The 23,054-nt window shown below is 41.6% G+C and overlaps 2 protein-coding genes across 6 annotated transcripts in view; both read right to left on the bottom strand.

Annotated features, from left to right (window-relative positions):
• Nucleotides 1-18,505, bottom strand: part of VPS33A (VPS33A core subunit of CORVET and HOPS complexes) — a 29,148-nt gene extending 10,643 nt beyond the window's left edge. For both annotated transcript variants that reach the window (XR_014295790.1, XM_082641492.1), the window contains exons 1-8: nt 18,336-18,505; nt 15,996-16,061; nt 15,256-15,383; nt 14,180-14,366; nt 7,274-7,390; nt 6,167-6,341; nt 2,334-2,527; nt 783-909 (exon numbers count right to left, since the gene is read on the bottom strand). Coding sequence is in view for 1 of the 2 variants with exons in the window: in XM_082641492.1 (XP_082497618.1) it covers nt 783-909; nt 2,334-2,527; nt 6,167-6,341; nt 7,274-7,390; nt 14,180-14,366; nt 15,256-15,383; nt 15,996-16,061; nt 18,336-18,437 (1,096 nt within the window). In the remaining variant the exon portion in view is untranslated. The remainder of the gene's footprint in view (nt 1-782; nt 910-2,333; nt 2,528-6,166; nt 6,342-7,273; nt 7,391-14,179; nt 14,367-15,255; nt 15,384-15,995; nt 16,062-18,335) is intronic.
• Nucleotides 18,506-20,380: 1,875 nt separating this feature from the next.
• Nucleotides 20,381-23,054, bottom strand: part of CLIP1 (CAP-Gly domain containing linker protein 1) — a 122,862-nt gene continuing 120,188 nt past the window's right edge. For all 4 annotated transcript variants that reach the window (XM_082641031.1, XM_082641034.1, XM_082641033.1 and 1 more), the window contains 2 exons: nt 22,874-22,998; nt 20,381-22,067 (listed from right to left, as the gene is read on the bottom strand). In XM_082641031.1, the coding sequence (XP_082497157.1) occupies nt 21,842-22,067; nt 22,874-22,998 (351 nt within the window). In that variant the 3' untranslated portion in view covers nt 20,381-21,841. The remainder of the gene's footprint in view (nt 22,068-22,873; nt 22,999-23,054) is intronic.

Here is a 23,054-nt window from a genome sequence, read left to right as displayed (position 1 = left end):
CAAATCGTCACCTGACAAGAATCTTCTAAGAAACATGGAAACCCCTACAATCCTGAGCTCCTAAATTACATCTAGAAATAGTCGACCACTGTACCCCTTTGCTATCCTTAGGACTTTCAAAAGGACTCAAGAATTTTTTCTCAGTATCAGTGAAAGCTAATCTTGAAAGACCATTTTAACTTGCATCATCACATCCAACCCAGTTTCACTTGATTTCCACTTCTATTAATATGAAAACAATGGATTGATTTTCCAACACTTTTATATAAGATTCAAAGTATACTTTATAAAACAGGGCATTGAACAATCTCCAACTCAGCTTTTACAGCCTGTGTTTTAATGAGTAAACACACATCTTCCAAGCCCTTTCAAAATACTTAACATATGCTCTCTACCAATTCTGCAGAGAGTCTTCAAGAGAAAAACAAGAACTAAAACAGAAACATGATGCTGCTCTAATTAATTAATCTTTAACAACAGGAAAAAAACCAGACTGAAAAAATTAACCGCCTCATGTTATGGGAAGAATTTTTTTCTCTTTTTGACATTCCAAATATTTTATCATATGATTATGTGATTTTAATAATGAAAAAAATTGAGCTAACCACAAAGGGAACATTTTTGACTATAAACATTCGAATACTTAACGCTGAGAATAACATATGGTGTTAAAACAGAGCTGACCTTCCCAAAGGAGTACTGTGGTGCCAGTGATCACGGTGTCAGTCATGGTGCGTGCAAGTCAGGCCCAGGTGAGCACCATCACTCCCAAGGATACTCACTAGTTACGTCTTTGATTAGCTCTGCAATCGAGGTGTGGTTTGCGAGGGAGCCCCTTGCTGCCTGCATGTGGGGCAGTTGCGAAACGAACTGCTTGATCTCCCCAACGGTCTTGGCGTTGTGCCTCTCCTGAAACGGGTAAAACAGCAGAACCGTTGAGCAGGGAAAATATTTTCAGTACTCTGTTCTTTGTACTGCTTAGAGGACATTTAATTTATACTAATGTGAAAGAACAGAACACAAATAAATCAGGCCAAACCCACCTCCAACATGACCCAGAAAAACAGAAAAGATAGGCTCGTTGTTCCCGTTCACTGCATTAGTACTTTTTTTTTTTTTTTGCGGTACGCGGGCCTCTCACTGTTGTGGCCTCTCCCGTTGCGGAGCACAGGCTCCGGACGCGCAGGCTCAGCGGCCACGGCTCACGGGCCCAGCCGCCCTGCGGCATGTGGGATCTTCCCGGACCGGGGCACGAACCCGCGTCCCCTGCATCGGCAGGCGGACTCTCAACCACTGCGCCACCAGGGAAGCCCGCGTTAGTACTTTTTAAGGGAGCAAATGCCTCATGTTTTTTCTTTCCAGGCATCAGATCATATTGTGATTAGTATTTGTGGGGGACAGTACTAGGTTGTCCACAAACATTTCTAAGTAAAAAACTAAAACAAAGACATGTTAAGAGGGGAACATAAACGGCAAAATGTTTCCTTCGTAATAGAAAAATAAATCCATTCTTACTGCTGAACCTCAATCTTGAATACTGTCCATGAATAAAGAGAACCTTACTGGGTGATGAGAACATTGTTTGTTTTGCAAAATTTAGTAATTTAAGCCAAAAGTAACTTCAGAAATTTGAAGAAAATCAACTGGCAAACACAATTCCTAAGGAAGATGAAACCTGGAATACACACTCAATTAAAAAAAAATCAGCCTTCAAAAATTCTCCCAATTTATGTTTCCAAAGATTAAAGACGCAGAGTTCAGCATCTTACTGAATTCACATGTTTCAAAAATGAGCTTAACCAAGAATAAATCAGTGGTGGGACAAGAGGAGGCAGGAAGGTGATAATGAAGCCGCCAATTTAAAAGCTCTGGACTGCTGGGATTTCACTCTTATTATCACCTACCGCATCTGCAGCGTTCCCCTGCATGTTGGTTAAACTGGGAGCTTTTGGCCCAAATTGCAAGTTCTATTATAGAGGATATTTTATTTAGAGTACAGCTGGCTTCCTCTTTTTTTTTTTTTAAACAGCTGCCTTCCTCTTAAGTGAGATAGGAAATAATTAAAAGGAAGGTAAAACAAATATTTATGGTGAAAGCATGTAAACTGCAAACACTACCCCTTTCTCCCCCAAAAGGAGAAAAAATTAACACCTTTTCTCATGGGTCTGGGAAGAAGTTTAAAAAGAAACTCTTGGGTCCTCCAACGGCTGAGCCTGCGGTTTCTCAGGATGAGAACTGCAGCTCTGCTTCGTGGCTGCACTTCCGGCAGCTCGCCCTTCCTTCGGGGGGTGGGCAGTCTAGCCAGAACCAGGAGGACAACCAAACCGTCTCACCTCAAACGCTGCAGAGATCACCTTTGCTTTCTTGCTAAGCACGGAGCCCACTGCATTGAAGTTTTTATCTCGGATCTCAGCATACAGCTCCTCCGCAGAATTCAGCTGAAGCTTCTTTGCTTCCGTGGGAAGGTCCTTACCACCATCGCCCTGTTTCTTAGGTGCAAATTTCTCCGGAGGTAATTTCACGTAACCTGAACAACAGTGGAAGGGAACAAGGCTCTGTGCGCACTTAATGGAAGAACCAGTCAAGTGCTCAGGCACAAAACAGAATCTTCCAACTTAGGAGAGGATGGAAGCCGGCTTTAGAAAAAACTGGAGTATAGCACTGAGGTTCTGATTTTTCCACGATCAAAGTACAGAATGTAGTGACTCTTTAATATTCATATCATGGTTCCGCTTTTCTTTGGGGGCACCTATCTGAATCACTGCAGCAATGACCAGTTCCTGAACTTATTCAGGGATCAGGTTACTTTTTCACTTAAAAAAAATTACAAGGCTCTCCCCATTATCTTCCGGCATTTTTCAAACCGTAAGTCATGTCCTATTAGTAGATCATGAAATCAAGTTGGTGGGTTGCAATTAGCATTATAAACAAACAAAACATTAAATACCATAGTGCATCACATGAAGTAGGGTGTTTTTTATTTAAATAAAATGTTGCTTCAGTTTCACACACACATATGTGTGCATGTACTAGGTCATGATATAAAATATATTTCTTGGGCCTCCCTGGTGGCGCAGTGGTTGAGAGTCCGCCTGCCGATGCAGGGGATACAGGTTCGTGCCCCGGTCCGGGAGGATCCCATATGCCGCGGAGCGGCTGGGCCCGTGAGCCATGGCCGCTGAGCCTGCGCGTCCGGAGCCTGTGCTCCGCAACGGGAGAGGCCACAACAGTGAGAGGCCCGCATACCGCAAAAAAAAAAAAAAAAAAAAAAAAATATATATTTCTTACTATAGGTTGTTGTCGAAAATAGTTTGAAAGCCCACTTCCTGTTTTTATAAATAAAGTTTTATTGGCACAAAGCCATGCCTTTTCATTATGTCTCATTTGGGGCTGCTTTCACATTATAAAGAAGAAGTGAGATTCCACAGAGGCACTGCATGACCTAAAATATTTGCCATCTGGCTCTTATAAGTACCGTGCGCTAACCGATGGCGCCACTGGAGCTACCGCTATCTGGCTCTTTACAGAAGTTGTCCACCCCGCTCTAGAACAAGCTCCCAAATTCCTCAGCACAGCATCCAGCCCCTCCACTAAGTAGCCTTAACCCTCTTCTCCCGTCTCTGTTCCTGCCAAACCAACTTAGTCACCATTTCCGGGAACACCCCACACGCCCTTATGAGTTGCCTATAAGCCAGTTTAACTCTAAGAAGCTTGGCAATATGAATCAAGGGCCTTATAACATTAACAACTTTGACCCCAAAATCCCGCATCAGAGAATGTAGCGAAAGAAAGTAATATGCTATATGAAAAAAAATTTTTGTATACAGATGCTTTTATAACCATAAAAAACCCCCAAATAACCTAAAATGCCCAACATTAGGGGAAGGATTATGCAAACCATGGTATAATATATATTATGGATTTTAATTAAGCTGTTAAAATTATGCATATGCTGAGAAAATGCTCATATTATACCAAATCAAAAAAGAGGTTCAGGGAATTCCCTGGCGGTCCAGTGGTTAGGACTCCGTGCTTTCACTGCCGAGGGCCAGGGTTCAATCCCTGGTTGGGGAATCCCGCAAGCCACGCGGTGAAAACAAAATGACAAAAAAAGAGGTTCAGAATAATTTGGACAAGCTGATGCTATTTATTTTTCGTTAACTAAAATCAACTCTGCATAGAAAAAGACTATAAGGAAATATACCAAAATATTAACATTGGCCGTCCCAAGGTTTGGGGGGTAGGGCTTCAGGGATAATGGGAGATCTATGTTTTCCTTCTTTATTTTTCCAATTTTCCCTTAATTGATATTTGACTCATATTATGGAAAAAACTTGCTGCAGAGAAACTGTGAATTTCTACATATTCCTTCTCTTCTTGGAGAATCCCCTCCTACCTCTCACCTGTCTTAGACAGAGCCCCCTGAGGCTGCCTCACAGGTCACCTCCCTGCTCTAAACTCTAGCTCCCTTTAATGGTCTCCTGGGTGTTTCACTCTCTGGGACCACGAGAGGAGAGGCACCCTTGTTTCCTTCTGTTTTTTTTTTTTTCCAACAGCCTTGCTACCTCGTTTCTTTGACTCCCACCCACTCTCCAGCACAGAACTCCTCTGTCAATGAAATGGAGTTTTAAAAAGTATTTAAGATGTCATCTTTTGGAACAAATAATTTAAAAATAAGATTTTTTACAACTTTATCATTAAAGACTCTTTGTTTTGTGGAAACCCCTCTTCGTGGCTGTGTCTTCACCCATTCCCTCGGCTACCTATCCATCCTTATGGTTAAAATACGCATAACATAAAATTTACCATTTTAACCATTTTACGGTGAACACTGCAGTAGCATTTAGTACATACACAACTTTGTACAACCACAGCTAGTACCTAGTTCCAGAACCTTTTTATCCCAAAAGGAAACCCCATACCCAATAGGCAGTCACTCCCCATCCTCTTAGAGTCCTGGCCACCACTACTCTGTTTTCTGTCTCTGTGTTTTCTCCTCTAGGCTGTTCCTTGGCTCCCTGTGATGTAATTCAGCATGGCAATAGAGGCCAGGGGCTGATGGAAACCAGAGAAGGGGGCCTGCATGGGACAGAGGGAGTGGTGGGACCTGTCGTAAACCGGAGACAGGGGCCTGTCTAAAGAGGGAGCTCCACTGGGCACCAGCTGCAATGTGGGAATGTGACCTCGGGGTCGCCCGAGCTTCAGATGTTTTTAAAGACATGGCATACATGGGAATTCCCTGGCGGTCCAGTGGTTAGGGCTCCGTGCTTTCATTTCCGAGGGCCTGGGTTTGATCCCTGGAGCTAAGATCCCGCAAGCCACGTGGCATGGCCAAAGAAATAAAAATAAATTTAAAAAAAGACATGGCATCCATCAGGATTATTACTAAAAATTCTCTCCAATTTTAAATGCTGACAGAAACAAACAAACATCATGCGGACCAAAACCAGATAAAACATTTGTGACCTCTGACCCCAACAGTTTGTCAGGCCTAAACTCTAGCAGGCCTTCAAATCTTCTTTTGAGTGTCCCAACCTCCCGTATCAGCCTTTTCCCCACAGCGTCCCAGCTGTGCTCTCTGCCTCAGCAAGCTGCTCGTCCCATGGTTCCCTGCAGGTGTTATGCCACCTGCCCCTCGCCAGCAACCCCCCCAAACTCTACCCCTCTTTCCAAACCCAGTACCAAGGCCACCTCTTCCAGAAGCTTTCCTGAACAACTGCCTGCCACGGCATCTATGTTCTCCAACTGCAGAGCCATCTGTTTATTTAGCCCTTGGCCTCTGCTCACAGCGGGCAAGCACAGTCCTGTGCAGTCAACAGCTGCCAGCCCTTGTGTGGCAGACAATGGTAGTTTGCTCAGATGTCGTTTAATTTTTTTTTTTTTTTTTTTTTTTAGCCACACAGTGCGGCATGCAAGATCTTAGTTTCCTGACCAGGGACTGAACCCGTGCCCCCTGCATTGGAAGCATGAAGTCTTAACCACTGGACCGCCGGGGAAGTCCCTCAGATGTCGTTTAATCCTAGCGTCTGCAGGTCTAAAGTCAGCATTTTAATTTTTTTCAAATATTCTCTGATTTATTTGAAAAGGAAGCACCTTCTAAAAAAACGGCCTTTTGGGTATTTTTATCAGATTACCTATTAGTAAAAGTAGGTGTTACTTTACTCACTGTTCTGAATGCCATAAATTTCATCGATGAGTCCTTCATACGTAAGCTGAGTGGCAAGAGGCGTTAGCAAGTCCACATTCCGATCGAGCAACAAGAGATTATCAAAAACAGGGAATATCGAGTTCTGGCTCCCTGTGAACTCTCTCTTCATCCTGATCATCATATTGGCCACTTGCTGGAAACAAAACATGGGATCAGGTGGGACCCTCCTGGGAATAAGCAGGTTAAAATATTCGGCTAAAAATGGAAAGAATCAAAAAAGTGAAAAAAGGAGAAAAACGGTGGAAGAGTGAGATGGATAAGAAATAAGCAGCTACAGAAAAGCGTTCGCTGTTGGCCGCCTGTCCCAACACTTACACTTTAGCCAGTGGCAGCAGCTACTTCTCAACGGGGCATAATTCAGAGTCTATTTCTGTTACTCACAGTAGTTCTGTTCTATAAAGTTGCTGTGAAAACTGAATCAGCAAATACCGAACCACTGCCCCGAGGGGCAATCAGGGTTAGGGTGCCGCAAATCTCTGGTTAAAACATTTTTGTCATCTGATCAATATATAACCTTGTCTTATGTGTGTTTCTGTTTAAAGACACATTAAATATATGCCGCTGATTCTCTAACACCATCACGCATGCCTGAACGAAGCTCATCTAACACGAGATTTCTCCCTAAGGCCCATCACAGCCTTCCTGCGCTCTGAGCACTAGACAGTGCTTCTGCACCACCCTTGGGGGCCATTTTAAACAGCAAAATCACCATCAAAAAGAGCACAAAAATGCAAAAAAAAAAAAAAAAAAAGTGGCACTGAGCAGCGCATGGCATTATATAGGGGCAAAAAGGACACTTGTTTATGGTATGAGCTGAAGGCAGAGGGCTGCTCTGTGTGACCTCAGCTGGGAATATGCACACTGGACAACTCAAATTACTGCTGCTCTGAGCATGTCCACAAAACACTGTGAATATTGATTTGGGGGCTACAAATAAATTTCAGCAAATAGGTGAATTCCCAAATAAAAAGGATTAACTGTATTTGTAAACAGATTCCCACTCCTTCCCTTCCTGGGGACCAGGGGACCCTTCCTCCACCACCAGAAGCACCTGCCGTTTCTCACCCGGGCGCACTCTCCTTTCCCAAAGATCTGGGGGATCGTCCCGTACAGAGCTTGCAGGGTCATCAGCCCCTTGGCTGCGTGGTACAGGCTGGTCTGGTCGCTCTCCAGGTAGCACTCCTGCGGGGACGAAGGGCCGGTTACGGTCACGGTCATCTGGGTGCGTGAGGCACCCACCTCTATCTGGCGCTGGGACTACACAGCCACTGGGTAAGACCATTTCCACTAATTCCCCACTTTGCCAGGAAGCTGCAGACTCGGGTCCAGCCCAGGCCAGGAGGCCAAAAGCTCTGCCGTCGGGGGCAGCTATGGCAGCAATTCTCCCATGGCAGAGCCTTCTGGAAGGCACTCCTCTTAGTTTATCAGCTCTTGAATAAGCTACTGATTAAGAAAGACTGACACAGGGACTGGGCTCTCTCATTCACCGTTGTGAGTGTAAAGGCTAGGAGGACACCGTGGGAGGGCCACATAAGCGCACATATTCTTTGACCCCCCAAAGTCCCAGATGACCTCACAACAGAATACCTGGCAGTTTTTACAAACATGATGCCAGTTTCATATGTACTGACAGCAAATGAAGGCCATAATGTCTTGAGAAATGAGAAAGGGGTAGCTGAAGAGTCTTTAGAGAGTGATCTCATTTTCAGAAAATATATTTTACCTTATACAATATACAGGGTATATTTTGTAAAGCAGACAAAATTATACTTTTCTGCATGGAAAAAGGGACCCCAAAATATACACAAAACCAGCTAGGAAGTGAGAAGAGAGACTCTAGCAGTTCTGACGTGGGAAAGAGCACAGGTTCTCGACTCTGGTTGTTTTGATCTGAACCTCGGCTGTGTCACTTCCCAACTGGTGCCCTCGGCCACTTAGGTAACCTCTCTGTGCCTATTCATTGTCTGCAGAAGGGAGTATATTCAACACAGTATACGGATTAAATGAGGTAATTGCATGTAAAATATTTCATCCCAGGACCTGAAACATATAGTAAGTCCTTAACAAATGTTAGCTTTTATTATTAGAAATTGTTTGATTTTTTTTTTTTACAATCATCATCCACTCATAAGTCAAAATGGAACACTGTACCAGACACCCCTCACCGACCCTCCCAACGTGCTTCTAGCCTCCAAAGCCAGGAGGGAGGGGACACTAGAGGCATTAAGCACGAGAGGGTGCGACTCATGTGCTCCACCCAGGGAGGAAGGAGGGCTGTGCCTGGAAAGAGCCTGGGGAGAGTGCTTGGCGGCTCTTCCAAGTCTGATGATTTTAACATTTCACTGCATGCGACATGTCCAACTCAAGAATGTCCGAAGACGTACTTCCTTGAAAAATTACTTAAAACTTCTTATCAGAGCAGAGCTAAGCTAAAAATTCAAGAAAAAAAAATATTAGGGAATATCTCTCAATATCGTATTCATTTTTTTAAACTTAAAAAGTTGTATTACTATAGACATTCTTTTTGTAATTCTTTTTTAAAAAAATTTAAAAGTTGATGACATATTAATCTTGAATTTTTTGCTCTATTATAATTCGTGGTCGGATGATTATTTGTACTAATATCCCTGTATTCTGTGCTTGTGGAATCACCTGGTATTTCAAGCCATGAGGACATTTTTGGAGGGACAAATGCTAATACCCATTAACATTTAAATACACATATTTTTTTACCCCAAAGTCCCACATGCCTACACGATAGAATACCTGGCAGTTTTTTTGTGGGTTGTTTGTTTTGTTTTTCTATGTTTATCAAACCAGAGAAAATGAATTTTAAACAGGTGTACTTGTAACTACTTGGAATGTGTTTGTTTTCTTGACTTAATTGTAGGCAATTCTTACTTCAGGTTGGGGGAAAAAAGGGTAGGCAGTTTTGATTTTAACTAAAATTATAGTGCTTCACTCACATAACACCAGCCAGTCTAGTGCACTATATAAGAAGTAAGACCTTTTAAAGAAAACTTTACATTCTAAAATTATTAAAAGGACAACATGAACTCATTCAATCATGCAGGTCCTTTAAGCTTTGCTTTGAAAGTCTTAAGGAGAAAAAAATATGGTACTGTGACTAGGGCATAGGCTGGAGAAAACTTTATTTTTCTTCCCTTACCTTACTACTTGAGAGAAGTCAATACAATTTTCCATTTGTATAAACGAAAGGCCACAGTTTTTTTTTTTTTCTTTCTTTTTTTTTTTTTTTTTGTACGCAGGCCTCTCACTGTTGTGGCCTCTCCCGCTGCGGAGCACAGGCTCCGGACGCGCAGGCTCAGCGGCCATGGCTCACGGGCCCAGCCGCTCCGCCGCATGTGGGATCTTCCCGGACCGGGGCACGAACCCGTGTCCCCTGCATCAGCAGGCGGATTCTCAACCACTGCGCCACAAGGGAAGCCCGAAAGGTCACAGTTTTTAACTCTTGTATAATAATATTCCTTGAGCCAGAAGAAGATATACATATTTTCCACATTTTAGTTACATTTCAACAATTATGTATTATATGCTTATAGGGATCATGTTCAATGGCAAAGTGAAGGGGGCCGATGGTCTCAGATGTTTCCGTGTAAGACAGCGTGTCAAGAACTGGCTTATATATTATCCGTCCTCCAGACTGACATCACATTTCAAAATAGCTTGGTAGGATGATGGCTGTCAAAATCGCCTGCATGGGAACATCCGTGCCACTGGGCCTGGTCGTGCCACGCGGGGACCTCGCAGGGAAGGATGCGCGGGCTGGCACGGGGGAGAGAGCCCCAGCGGGTAGCACCCGCACCGCCGCCTCGGAAGGGAGGCCTCCACCGTCCGCTACCTTGCAGTTTTCACAAAGGAGGTAGGTAGATTTTATGTATACTGATTTCTGCATATACATATGAAGGCCACAGTAGTTTAAGCCCTGTGACTGAGCATTAGAGTTCAATGAGCTGAACTCTAATTCCCACGTTTTGTGCAGTGCGATGCTCAAGACGATCATAATCACAGCCCAAAGCACAGAGAGATCTACATGTGCCTCCTGATGCCATGAAAAGCTAAATTATGCTCACTGTTTAAAATCACATAAATAAGTAAAATTACCTCAACTCTATCAGAAACCGGACTTGAATTTAACATTAGGTAGAACTTTCAGCTTTATTATCCAGGCGAAATCTTTGACTTCTAAAATAGAATCTTAAGTGAACATATATAAGCCAAGGGCTTGAAATTCTCAGCAGAAAAGAATTCTGTTCTTTTTCTGCAAACCAGCGGTTAAATAAACAGGAAATCTCTCCTCTGGACAGGTTTTGTCATGCCAGGACAAGTTTTTCTCAGCTGCTACCAATTCACATTAATTACACGGATGTGAATTAATTACATGAGGGTATACCATTATAGCTACGTGATAAAGCCAATATAGCAAAATGTTAATTTCAGAACCTAGGTGATGAGTATACAGGTGTTCACTGTACCCTTCTTTCAACTTTTCTGTATATTTGAAATTTTTCACATAAAATGTTGGGGGGCGGGAAATCTGTACCATCATTGGAAGAGATTTACTGTAAGCAAATCAGTGGGGAACATGGCTGAAAAGAAGAGCCAAGAAGCTCTCCTGGTTATAAAATTCATCAGCGGTGCCACTTAGTTCTTCCTCAGGTTAACTCTTTGAAAGCGGTGGTCACTGTAACAACATACTAGGGAAGAAAGAGTTTCAAATAATTTTTTGCACAACACCAGTGGTTCTCAAAAGTTCTAGTCTCCAGACCAGCAGCATCAATGTCACATATGCATAACTCAGAGAAGGAAATACAGATAAATATGATTACACTAAGAAAGTACGCATAGCAAAAACTACCATAAGCCAAGTCAAAAGACAAATGTCAAAGGCAGGTAAAGAGCCTACAGATACAGGGCCCACGTGTACAGTGATCTATGCACGAGGTAATTCACTGTAGCACTGCCTCTAAAAGCATAAGATGAGAAACAACAAAATGTCCTTCAAAAGGGGACTGACTTAATAAATCATTGTACATCCAAACAATGGAACAGTATACAGCTTCAGCTAAGAATAAAAAAGTATTTTCAGGGCTTCCCTGGTGGCGCAGTGGTTGAGAGTCCGCCTGCCGATGCAGGGGACACGGGTTCGTGCCCTGGTCTAGGAAGATCCCACATGCCGCGGAGCGGCTGGGCCCGTGAGCCATGGCTGCTGAGCCTGCGCGTCCGGAGCCTGTGCTCCGCAGCGGGAGAGGCCACAACAGTGAGAGGCCCGCGTACCGCAAAAAAAAAAAAAAAAAAGTATTTTCATAGATGGTAGAAAATGACTCCAAGATATATTATTAAGAGAATAAAGCAAGTTACCGAAGTTATATAGGATATGCTACCATTTGAATAAAAGCTCATATATACTATGAGCTGTAGCTGCCTAAAGCACTTCCAAAAACAAATAAAAAAGAACGAGTAATAGTGATTGCTTCTGGGAGGTATGGCATTTTGAGAATTGGGTGGAGAGTGGCTTACTTTTCATTCTGTACCCTTTCTTACTCAAAGAAAATTTTCGTGTACACAGATTATGTTTACGAAAGATTTTCAAATTACTTTTTTAAACATAAAGTAATATTCTTATGAGAGAAAGCATTCTTTGAAATAAAGTTGTAAACAAAACCAATATCTAAAGTTACATTTGGAAAAACCATCCAGAACTGGGGAACAAAGATATGCATATTTGCTAACAAACACATGCCGAAAATAATCAGTGGGGAAAAATTGCGCTGGAACAACTGGCACTATATGGAAAAAATAAATAAGCCCCATATGGAAAAATACAGATAAAAATACATTAGTCCCTACTTCACACCACACACTCCAAACACATGGTTCAAGCTGAATTAAAGACATGAATATGATAAGCAAAACTTCAAAACTTTTAAAGGAAAATACAAGATTTTCTATGTCTTCAGGTAGAGAAGGATTTATTAAGACTAAAAAAACACAAACTGAAAGAAAAAAAGTGATATACTACTTTGAAGGGCTCATACCTCCAAATTTCAACGCTTACTACCAAGTTACATTTATCAAGACAGTGTGTTACTGGCATTAAGGAAAGACATATTGATCAGTGGGGTAGAGCTGAGACACCAGAAATAAACACCTTTAGGGACAACTGATTTTCGACAAGGGTACCAAGACAATTAACTGAGGAAAATATACTCTTTCAGCAAATGGTACTGGAACACATGGATATCCACATGCATATCTGCACATGCAGAGGGAAGTTGGACCCCAACCTCACATCAGATAAAAATAAACTCAAAACACATCAAAGACCTAGATGTAGGACCAAAATCGTAAAATTCTTTGAAGAAAACATAGGAGTAAATTCATGACCTTAGATCAGATGCGACACCAAAAGCATAAGCAACAAGAGAAAAAACCAGATAAATCGAACTTCATCAAAGTTAAAATCTTTGGTGCATTGAGATATCCCTTTCACCAAAAAGTGAAAAGAACCCACAGAATGGGAGAAAATATTTGCAAATCAAATATCTGGTAAGAGACTTGCATCCAGAATATATTAAGAATTCTTAAAACTCTTAGAACGCAAAGATAAATGCCCAATTCTAAAAACGTGCCACGCTTAAAGACTTAAATATATGATACCATAAAACTCCTAGAAGAGAACATAGGCAAAACATTCTCTGACGTATATTATACCGATGTTTTCTTAGGTCAGTCTCCCAAGGCAATAGAAATAAAAGCAAAAATAAACAAATGGGACCTAATCAAACTTATAAGCTTTTGCACAACAAAGGAAACCATAAACAAAACGAAAAGACAACCTATGGACTGGGAGAAAATATTTGCAAATGATGCGACTGACATGGGCTTAACTCCCAAAACATGCAGACAGCTCCTACAACTCCATAACAAAAAAACAAACAACTCAATCAAAAAATAGGCAGAAGACCTAAATAGACATTTCTCCAAAGAAGACACACAGATGGCCAATAGGCACATGAAAAGATGCTCAACATCGTTAATTATTAGAGAAATGCAACTCAAAACTACGATGAGGTATCACCTCGCACTGGTCAGAATGGCCATCAGTTATTTGCAAAGCAGAAACAGAGACACAGATGTAGAGAACAAACGTATGGATACCAAGGCGGGGGGGAGGGAGGGTGGGATGAATTAGGATATTGGGACTGACATATATACACCGCTAGGTATAAAATAGACAGCTAATGAGAACCTGCAAGGAAATCCAAAAAAGAGGAGATATATGTATACGTATAGCTGATTCACCTTGCTACACAACAGAAACTAACACAACATTGTAAAGCAACTATACTCCAATAAAAATTAATTTAAAAAAACAGTCTACAAATAATAAATGCTGGAGAGGGTGTGGAGAAAAGGGAACCCTCCTACATCGTTGGTGGGAATGTAAATTGGTGCAGCCACTGGAAAACAGTATGGAGGTTCCTTAAAAAACTAAAAAGAATGAAGTATTGCCATGTGCAGCAACATGGATGGACCTAGAGAATGTTATGCTTAGTGAAGTAAGACAAAGACAAATACTATATAACATCACTCATATGTGGAATCTAAAAAAATAATACAAATGAATGTATACACAAAACAGAGACCGACTCACAGACACATAGAAAACAAACTAGTGGTTACCGGTGAGGAGGGGAAGGGGGGAGGGACAAATTAGGGGTATGGGATCCACAGATACAAACTAGAACACATAAAATAGATAAGCAACAAGGCTTGACTGTACAGCCCAGGGAATTACACCTAATATCTTGTAATAACCTGTAACGGAATATAACCTGCAAAAATACTGAAGCACTCTGCTGTACACCTGAGATTAACATGACCATCATGCTCACAAACTTGGCAAAAATTAAAGTCTGACGTTAAACAAGAAAACGCCAAACTTACTTTGAACGCACCCTCTGATTCCATGGATAAGAGATCCCCGTCAAATGGAATGAGATCTAGGCTGTACTCCTCCCTGTGAATAAGGGATCCCAAAACACCTAGATCCTTCAACCGCTGTTCGCACAATAAGCTACGTCGTGGCACAAACAAAATGTGGAAGTCTCTTGCTGGGCCACGTCTGTCTTCACTGCAAAAGAAGCAACATTTGTTAGCTTGCAAGCTCTTTAGAGTCACAGACCCTTTCACTTACTTTATTCAAACTGCCAGGCACATAGGTGGCACTAAATAAATGCTGGGTGGCACTAAATAAATGCTGGCTAGATAAACATATGAACATTGACTTTCAGACCCAAACTGTTAACAGTCGCTTTCTCGCTCTCTCTCTTTTTTTTTCCCTGAAAGGAAAGCATCGATTCATAGCCAGTATCTGCATTTTCTAGCTTTCTCTTCAACTATTTATGGGGGCATTAAAGCTCTCAGGTTTATTGAAACAGGATATCTGTGTCTTGTTGAAAACAAATTGTTCTTTAACCAAACCAATGCAGCCGCAGCGTCTCATATTAAAACGAAACATCACTCTTGGCTCCTATCTCTCCTCGACACTGGACTTCTCAAAATAGCCCATATGCTTTTAAGATTTTAGGGGCCACATCGATCGATTATACCACAGAGTACAGACTGGGCTGAGAGAACTTCCTCTCCCTAGACTGGATGCTAAATTAAATTTTAATCAGCTCTTACTTTGCTTATGAAATTCAAGCACCTTATATTCAGTATAACCATTAGAGGTGTTTTGTTTGTTTTAAAATCAGTGTCCTTTCTACTGATACACGTCCAAACTCTTAGCTGCCCTGAAAGAATGGGGTTTTATGATAACCGCCCTCTCAAACTGTTTGAACAATGTCACAAGTTTCCCACTTTCCTTCGTTGTATTCTTCCGTGCCTGTCCCAGTTTTTCCAAAAGACCATTTTCCAAGGTACTGGCAAGAGAAGGGGTTCACAATGAAAAGCTCAGGACATTAAAACCACGAGAAGGATTCACTTCTTTTGGCCCAAACATAAGCTCTGAGAGATACCTGAGCACATTTTCAGCGATTATATCCATCAGTTCTAGCCTGGGTCTGACAACAAAAATAATATTCTTGACATCAGCTGCTGGTAAACGACTTCCTTTAAGCGTGAACATTTTTTCCACTTCATGTTCCTAGGAAAACACACACACACGAGAGGTTAACAAAACCCCTGAAATTTACGTATGGTATCCAGACTCAGACATCATAAACACTCCCAGTCAAATGTACATCAATACTTTGTTATCAAAATTTAGATTTCCCAAAGCCAGCTGTGTAACGGACAAGGTTTCTGGATGAAGTCACTGCTACTGTATCTGAATTTAAATGACTCTCACGTGATGAGCTATCAGAGACACCAGGTAACAGTCACATAATACAATGCTAGTAATTAGGATCAGTATAGAATCATTAGCTGAAGGACTGCTGTATACAAAATGTTAGCCAGGCATTGGTATCGGTGTTTATAAAAACCAAAGAGCCTTGCAAGCCAACTACGCAGGAGGAAATGTAAACTTATCATTATTGCTAAAGTACAGAATTATTATTATTTTTTAAATTTAATTTAATTTAATTTTAAAATTTATGGCCGCAACTCGCAGCATTCGGGATCTTAGTTCCTGGATCAGGGATCGAACCTGCGCCCCCTGCAGTGGAAGCGCAGAGTCTTAACAGCTGGACTGCCAGGGAGGTCCCTAAAGTACAGAATTATCAATCCCTGAACAAAACCCAAATAGCTCATTTACCTTCAGTAGTGAATACTGTGCAATCAGGCCAAATGGTCCTGTGAGGTACTCATCCCAAACTATTGCCTATAAGAGGGGAGAAACATTCTCTTATTACAGTTAATATCAGGAATTTCAACAATATCAACAGAAAATAGCAGTCATACGTAGTAGAACTATTGGCCTCAAAATCTGAATTCACAAAGATTGTAACTGGCTCTGGTCACATTCATATCCTGCAGGTCTTAAAAAAATAGCATCAGGGCAAGTGATGTTGCTGGTGTTAATGGGAAAGTTAAGACCTAATCACTGTCCTCAAAGGAAAGAAGGAACTGTACTTTGTTGTGTATCTGTGTCATGGTATTATTATTAGACTGAACCATATGGAAACTGCCAATTGCAACAACTCAACTTGTATTTTATTTTATTTTATTTTTAAACTTATTTATTTTTGGCTGCATTGGGTCTTTCTTGCTGCGTGCAGGCTTTTTCTCCCGAGCGGGGGCTACGGCTTCTCACCGCGGTGGCTTCTCTTGTTGCGGAGCACAGACTCTAGGTGCGCAGGCTTCAGGAGTTGTGGCACTTGGGCTTAGCAATTGTAGCACTCGGGCTCAGTAGTTGTGGCTCACGGGCTCTAGAGTGCAGGCTCAGTAGTTGTGGCACAAGGGCTCAGTTGCTCCGCGGCATGAACCAGGGCTCGAACCCGTGTCCCCTGCATTGGCAGGCGGATTCTTAACCACGGCACCACCAGGGAAGTCCTCAACTTGTATTTTATATATAAGTATCATATAATCGAATTATAAAAATTAAAACCTCTGACATAGGTATTACAAATCTTATTTTGACAGAAGAGGAAATTTTTAAAATTGAATTGTATACTTTATTTTTTAAACTAATTAATTAATTTTTATTTTTGGCTGTTTTGGGTCTTGTTGGGTGTGGGCTTTTTCTAGTTGCGGCGAGCAGGGGCTACTCTTTGTTGCAGTGCAGGGGCTTCTCATTGTGGTTGCTTCTCTTGTTGCGGAGCACGGGCTCTAGGTGCACCGGCTTCAGATGTGGCACATGGGCTCAGTAGTTATGGCGCATGGGCTTAGTTGCTCCGCAGCACGTGGGACCTTCCCGGACCAGGGCTCGAACCCGTGTCCCCTACATTGGCAGGAGGATTCTTAACTACTGCGCCACCAGGGAAGTCCCAGAAGAGGAAATTTTTAAAGGCTCAGAAAGTTTAAGTAACGTCCAAGGCCATATAGGGACCTTGGACGTACACAGTATAAGGGAGTCAGGACTCCAACCTAGGACTTAATGACCCCACAGGGTAGTGCTCTGGGGCTCTACTACTGCTAAAATCCAGTGTGATTTCCTTTTCTTTCATTTTTAATTGAAATTTTTATTGATATAACTGTAGATTAATATTCAGTTGTAAGAAACAACAGAGACCCCCTAGTACACTTTGCCCAGTTTCCCCCAATGGAAACATTTTGCAAAACTATAGTACAATAGGTATTACAACCAGGATACTGACATTGATACAATCCATGATCTCATTCAGATTTCAGATTTATTTCCTGAGCTTGAACTGGGCACGTAGGACTTAGCCTGCTTTTGTTTTCTCTCAATTACTTCTAGCATCCACTCTACCTCTTGAGGTCCTATTCTTTCTAATACTGATTCCTGAGTTTCCCCAATTTCCCCTTTCTCTTCAGAGTTGTATTGCCAGTTACTTACTGGAGGTAAGTACCAGTAATACTGGTAATACCACTTAAAAGGTAATACCACTTAAAAGAAATCCTATGAAGTCTCTAATCTACGGTTTCTGATTCCATTGTGAGCTGGGTGCTAACAAACGTCTAACAGGAGGAACAATACTACTTAAGGAAGCCGACGTTAAAACCTCAAATAGCTACAACTTCTCATAATCCGAGGGTGCAGCAGGTTGTAAGGTGCTGGTGCTTCATACTTTTGAGGGTATGATTTGTAACGACACATATAATCATTGTAATGAACGGACACTGGCCCAGCTACGTCCCTGGGCCGGGCCCGCCTCACCAATTCCAGTGTCTGGGGTGGGAGCTGGGGGGCACCAGATCCATCCCTCGACCTGACCACGAGCTGGTTCACTAGGAGCTGAGACAGCACGGTGGCTTATTCTGCTGCCATGAAACAATCACGATGCCACGCGGACTGCGGGCTGGACGCCCCAGGCCCCACCAGCGGGCTCCTCTCCCCGACTTATCATTCCCGCCAGCTCTCCTCCTGGAAGCCCTAGGAAACCTCGTACACCTGAAGCCCAGGCGGTCAGGGACCTGATCAGGCCAGGCCGGACGGCGCCGGAGGGCGGTGTCGCCGCGCACTGTCCCTCACCTTGCTTCCCGCGCACTTGTCCAGGAACTCGCGCAGCTCGCGACGCACCGCCTCGCGCAGCACGTTCAGGTTCACTCGCCCGTAGGACAGGTGCGTCGCCATCTTGCCCCACCGCTCTCTTTTTCCTGCAATCCAACCGGATCGGCTTTACCCCTACGCGAGGACCACAGACGCTGTCACGTGACGGCATGTTCACGTGACGAGGGCCGCTGACAGCAAGCCAAACCCGGAAACCGGAATCGGTGGGTGTCTGCTGCTTTCTCCCCAGGCCCTAGCGCCCGCCTCTTTCTGCCACTGCGTGGGTTCCGAGGCTCCCCACGACCGACAGACCCGTCCAGACCGCGCCCCAGTCCAGGGCACCTCAGTTGGGCGCTGAGAATTGGGTTTAAGGGCAGAGACCGGATCCTACTCGTCCCGTTTAAAAATCGAGACTTTCATCTTAGCAGCAAGCGTACTCGCTGTAAAATGGTAACGAAGCTAAACTTGAATGGAAATCTTTTAACTTATAGCAATCAAAAAGGTCCTGCGCTTTGCCCTTTTGGTTTGTCGGCTAAAATCTACAAAAATGGCTAAGGGCTGAGGGAAACTTGAGTGACTTGTCTGTTCAGCTCTTTCCTAGTAGACATTCACGCGACATGTTATTTCACACAAATACTATCCGATGTGGAATCTAGGTAAAATTCGCATGTTACCTCGTGAGTTGCGAGGGTGAAACAGGATGTAATTTACATCGTGTGATTTATGTAAAAGGCTTAGCAGGGTGCCTGTTATTTAATAATTGCTAAGTAAATAATTTATTAGGAAGATATATCCGTTTCAGTACTTTGAGGTGTAAAATTGGCTATTTGGGATCTGGTGAAAGGGGCTTGAAAATGTCTGGTCTTGCCTGGCTCCCTTCAACCCTTTATACACTGTTACTAAGAAAGGACTCGCTAAGCAATTACCATGGAGTATGAATAAACAAAGAGTGGAATTCGGAGATGACACAGTAATCAACTATACGTATTTACATACTTCCACTCTCAACTTCTTGACTCTATCAAAGACATTTAATTTTAAAATAACATGTTTCCACACATGCAGACTGTTCCATGCCCTAGTTCTCACCCGATTTTCACAGGGATTCTTCTCAACCTGTATCACAAACTCTTCTCACCTGCCCAGGTTTTTTGCTCAGCTGAGAACATGTATTATTTTAGCACCATCTGTGAGAATAAATGTTCAGCTCAGCAGGCCATGTCCTGAACTGGTAAATGAGGGCACACCCACGTAAGAGGTAAAAATGCCCACGGTTAGCGAACTCTCAGGCATGCGTGGGTGCAAATGAGCAAGACAGGATGATAAACGATCCTCTGCAAACAGGACCAGGGTTCTAAATGATCAACAGAGGTGTTTTATTTGTGTAAAGACCCAACTGGAGATGCTGCAATACTACCGCAGTTGCCCTATAAATATCACAGACTTGTTTAGTGTTAGAGATTTTTTCTTTTTAAAATGTATTTTTAATTGATATAATGGATATTTAATATTAATTTTAGGTGTACAACATAATGATTTGATATATGTATATGTTGTGAAATGGTCACCACAACAAATGTAGTTCATAGTTTTGAGTCTTTTCATCAATTCGGTCAATGCTGAAGTCAAGGACCACTGTCAGGGTAATTTTTAGGTCAAAATAATGTTCAGCTGGTAACTCTGCTTTGGAAATATCTACCTATGGGGGGGTCAGAGCTCATAAAACAGATTGCTTGGTTCAGTTATCATTTTGGAAAATACCACAAAAGCTTTCACAGAGTTTCCTTCCAAACTTCATGCTGTAATAGGTAGTGGGTACTACATGGTGCCACTTTCATTTCTGTCAGGTAATATAGTGAGACATAGCAATGGATAACCACCTTGGGTATTTATCTTATGCTGAATGGGTCACAGAATGCTTTGAGATAATTTCTTAAAAGCAATTTATCAACAGACTGCAGTAGAAATTGCTATTTGGGTCTCTAGTGCTCGCTCACTTAAAGAAAAAACATTACGACAAATAAACCTGAGAATAATACCAGTTTACTACACTGGCAAAAAAGAACCATTTATTAAAGTAGATACAGAACACTTGTTTGCTCAGATTTTAATATTGCTTTACATATCGTTTGTGAAACAGTTCCTATTATAATGTTTATAACCCCAAATTTCAACTGACTACAGATTTTTCACTTGTCAAACACATAGTTGATAACTTGAGAGGAAAATACATCAAAGGCATATATACAATTATAGAAGTTATTATACATGTCTCATGGAAGATACATTTATTTATTACTTTTTACATATTCTAGGAGACATTCAAATGAAGATAAATAGATTCAAACTGGTTGATAAACTTCTTGTGGTTGAGGTCCTTCAGTTTATTTTTTGTGATAAGAAAATCCAAAATTATTAATGTTGAATTTCTCATCGTACATTCATCTAAAAACACAGTAAAAAAAAGTGTAAAGATTGTAGATTGGTTAATTTAGGTGTTTTATAGTGGCTTATTATCTAATTAACTGACTGCTGGGGATATCTGCTGGAGAAGGAAAAAAAATCTGGAGAAAATTCTCCCAGTTATTTACATCTGAAAAAGAAATAAAATGAAAACACAAAGAACAAAGAGCTGCAAAGCCACATGATGCTATTTCTGGCCTAGTCCGCTAGGTCCTGATGAACATTTTAAGGGTTTTCTTTTTCATAAAGGTAAAAATCTGAAAAGAAAGACACATTGTATATGTTTTTTCCCAAAATAGAGATTTTACAAAAATATATACATATAATATATAGAAGCTGAAATTATGCAAAACCAATAAACAAAACACCATAGAAGAGTAAGTGGGTGCAGCATAGAGATTATAAAATGTCCCCACAGCAGTTTGGGGGCTTCCCCCTCCCTTTACCTGTTTCATGATTTTATAATCACACCTAAGTATCATCAAGCCTGAAATAAAGGCACTACTGACATCAGGTAGTGCAAAGAGCTCAGATATTTCTTTAAATATAAAATACTTTAAATGAGTAGATGAATATGCAAAGTAGCACATTTTTTCAACTCATTCCAGTGTCAAAGTTTAACCAAAACATCTAAATATACAAACGCAGCCTGGAAATATTTTAGTGCAAATATGAAAAGTAACAGCATAATTTAAAGTTACTTAAATAAGGTATTGTGAGGGTAGGAGTCGTTCTCTGAGGTCTCCCTAGGGACAATGAATGTAATGGCATCTGGTGCAATGTCTTGTTAATACTTTTTAAAAATCAAGAAGATAAAATCAGAGGTGAAAACTCACCTATTTATTCTTCTAACTGCTAAACTTATAAGGGGAGACTAAAAGGGAGATTTGTTGAAGATCAAAATATTTTCTTAGATTTGTTGATGGGGGGGTCAAAGATCCTGAAGTCTGCACACACAATGCTGGTGGTCAGTTGCCTAAACGCTAGTGCATCTGAGAAAGCCCAGTTCTGGACATGAGGCTTCATCAGAAAGTCTCGTCGTCATTGCAGTTGGTTGCCCAGTGCCCGAACATCTCACAGATTTCACAGTAGGGGCGTTCCTCGCTCCGACTGCCGTGGTGTGTGGAATGGGGGGGGTCCTCAGACATCTGTGCCTGGGTAGGACAATCCTCTGTGTCGTGGAGATCAAAGCAGTCACATATGTCACAGAAGAGGCGAGGTTTCTTCTTGGACTGTTTCTCCTGGTCATCACTACAAATGTTAACGTGCATAATCAGAAACTCATCTCCATCAGAAGAAATTCAAGAGACAGTATCACTTGTAATGAACAAAAAATAAGCAGGAATTATGGCCAGGTCTGGGAGCCTCAAGTGCTTAAGTACTACGGTCCACGCTTTGAATGTTCACATCAAACCATTTTCACTCTCTTGCCAGATTTGTGGAAGTCAATTTATGGCCAAATAACCACAAAGCAATTGTTTCTCCAATCCACTGGAGAACCTAAATTTTGTTTTTTTTAATTTTACTGATGACGTATAGTTGATTTATGTTTTGTTAATTTCTGCTGTATAGCAGAGTGACTCAGTTATACATATATATATTCTTTTAAAAAAATTTTTATTGGAGTATAGTTGATTTACAATGTTGTGTTACCTTCTGCTGTACGCAAAGTGAATCAGCCATACATATACATAATTCCACTCTTTTTTAGATTCTTTTCCCATATACGTCACCACAGAGTATTGAGTACAGTTCCCTGTGCTATGCAGTAGGTTCTTACTAGTTATCTATTTTACATATAGTAGTGTGTATATGTCAATCCCAATCTCCCAATTTATCCCTCCCCGCCTTTACCCCTTGGTAACTAACTGTAAGTTTGTTTTCTACATCTGTAACTCTATTTCTGTTTGTACCATTTGTACTATTTTTTTAGATTCCACCTAGAAGCGATATCATGCGATATTTGTCCTCTGTCTGGAGAACCTAACTTTAAAAACACACATTTATTTAGATGGAACTAAGGTTCCGCTCAGTATTGCTGGACGTGAAATAAATACCTGTCGTAATTGTTCATGTCGTCACCGTTCCCATTCAGGGCTGCTTCCGACATCATCTCCACCTTCATCTTGAGATCCTGATTCTTCCTCTGAAGGTCCACTATTACTGAATTTAGGAAATCAATCTGATTTTTTAGGAAAAAAACAAAAGCAGATGTGTAAAATGTCTTAAATGTGTTCG

The sequence above is a fragment of the Mesoplodon mirus genome (assembly GCF_964341445.2).
Source record: "Mesoplodon mirus genome assembly, chromosome: 13".
NCBI classification, from domain to species: Eukaryota; Metazoa; Chordata; class Mammalia; order Artiodactyla; family Ziphiidae; genus Mesoplodon; species Mesoplodon mirus.
Note: the sequence above shows the minus strand (reverse complement) of the source record. Positions and strands in the feature narration are given on the sequence as shown.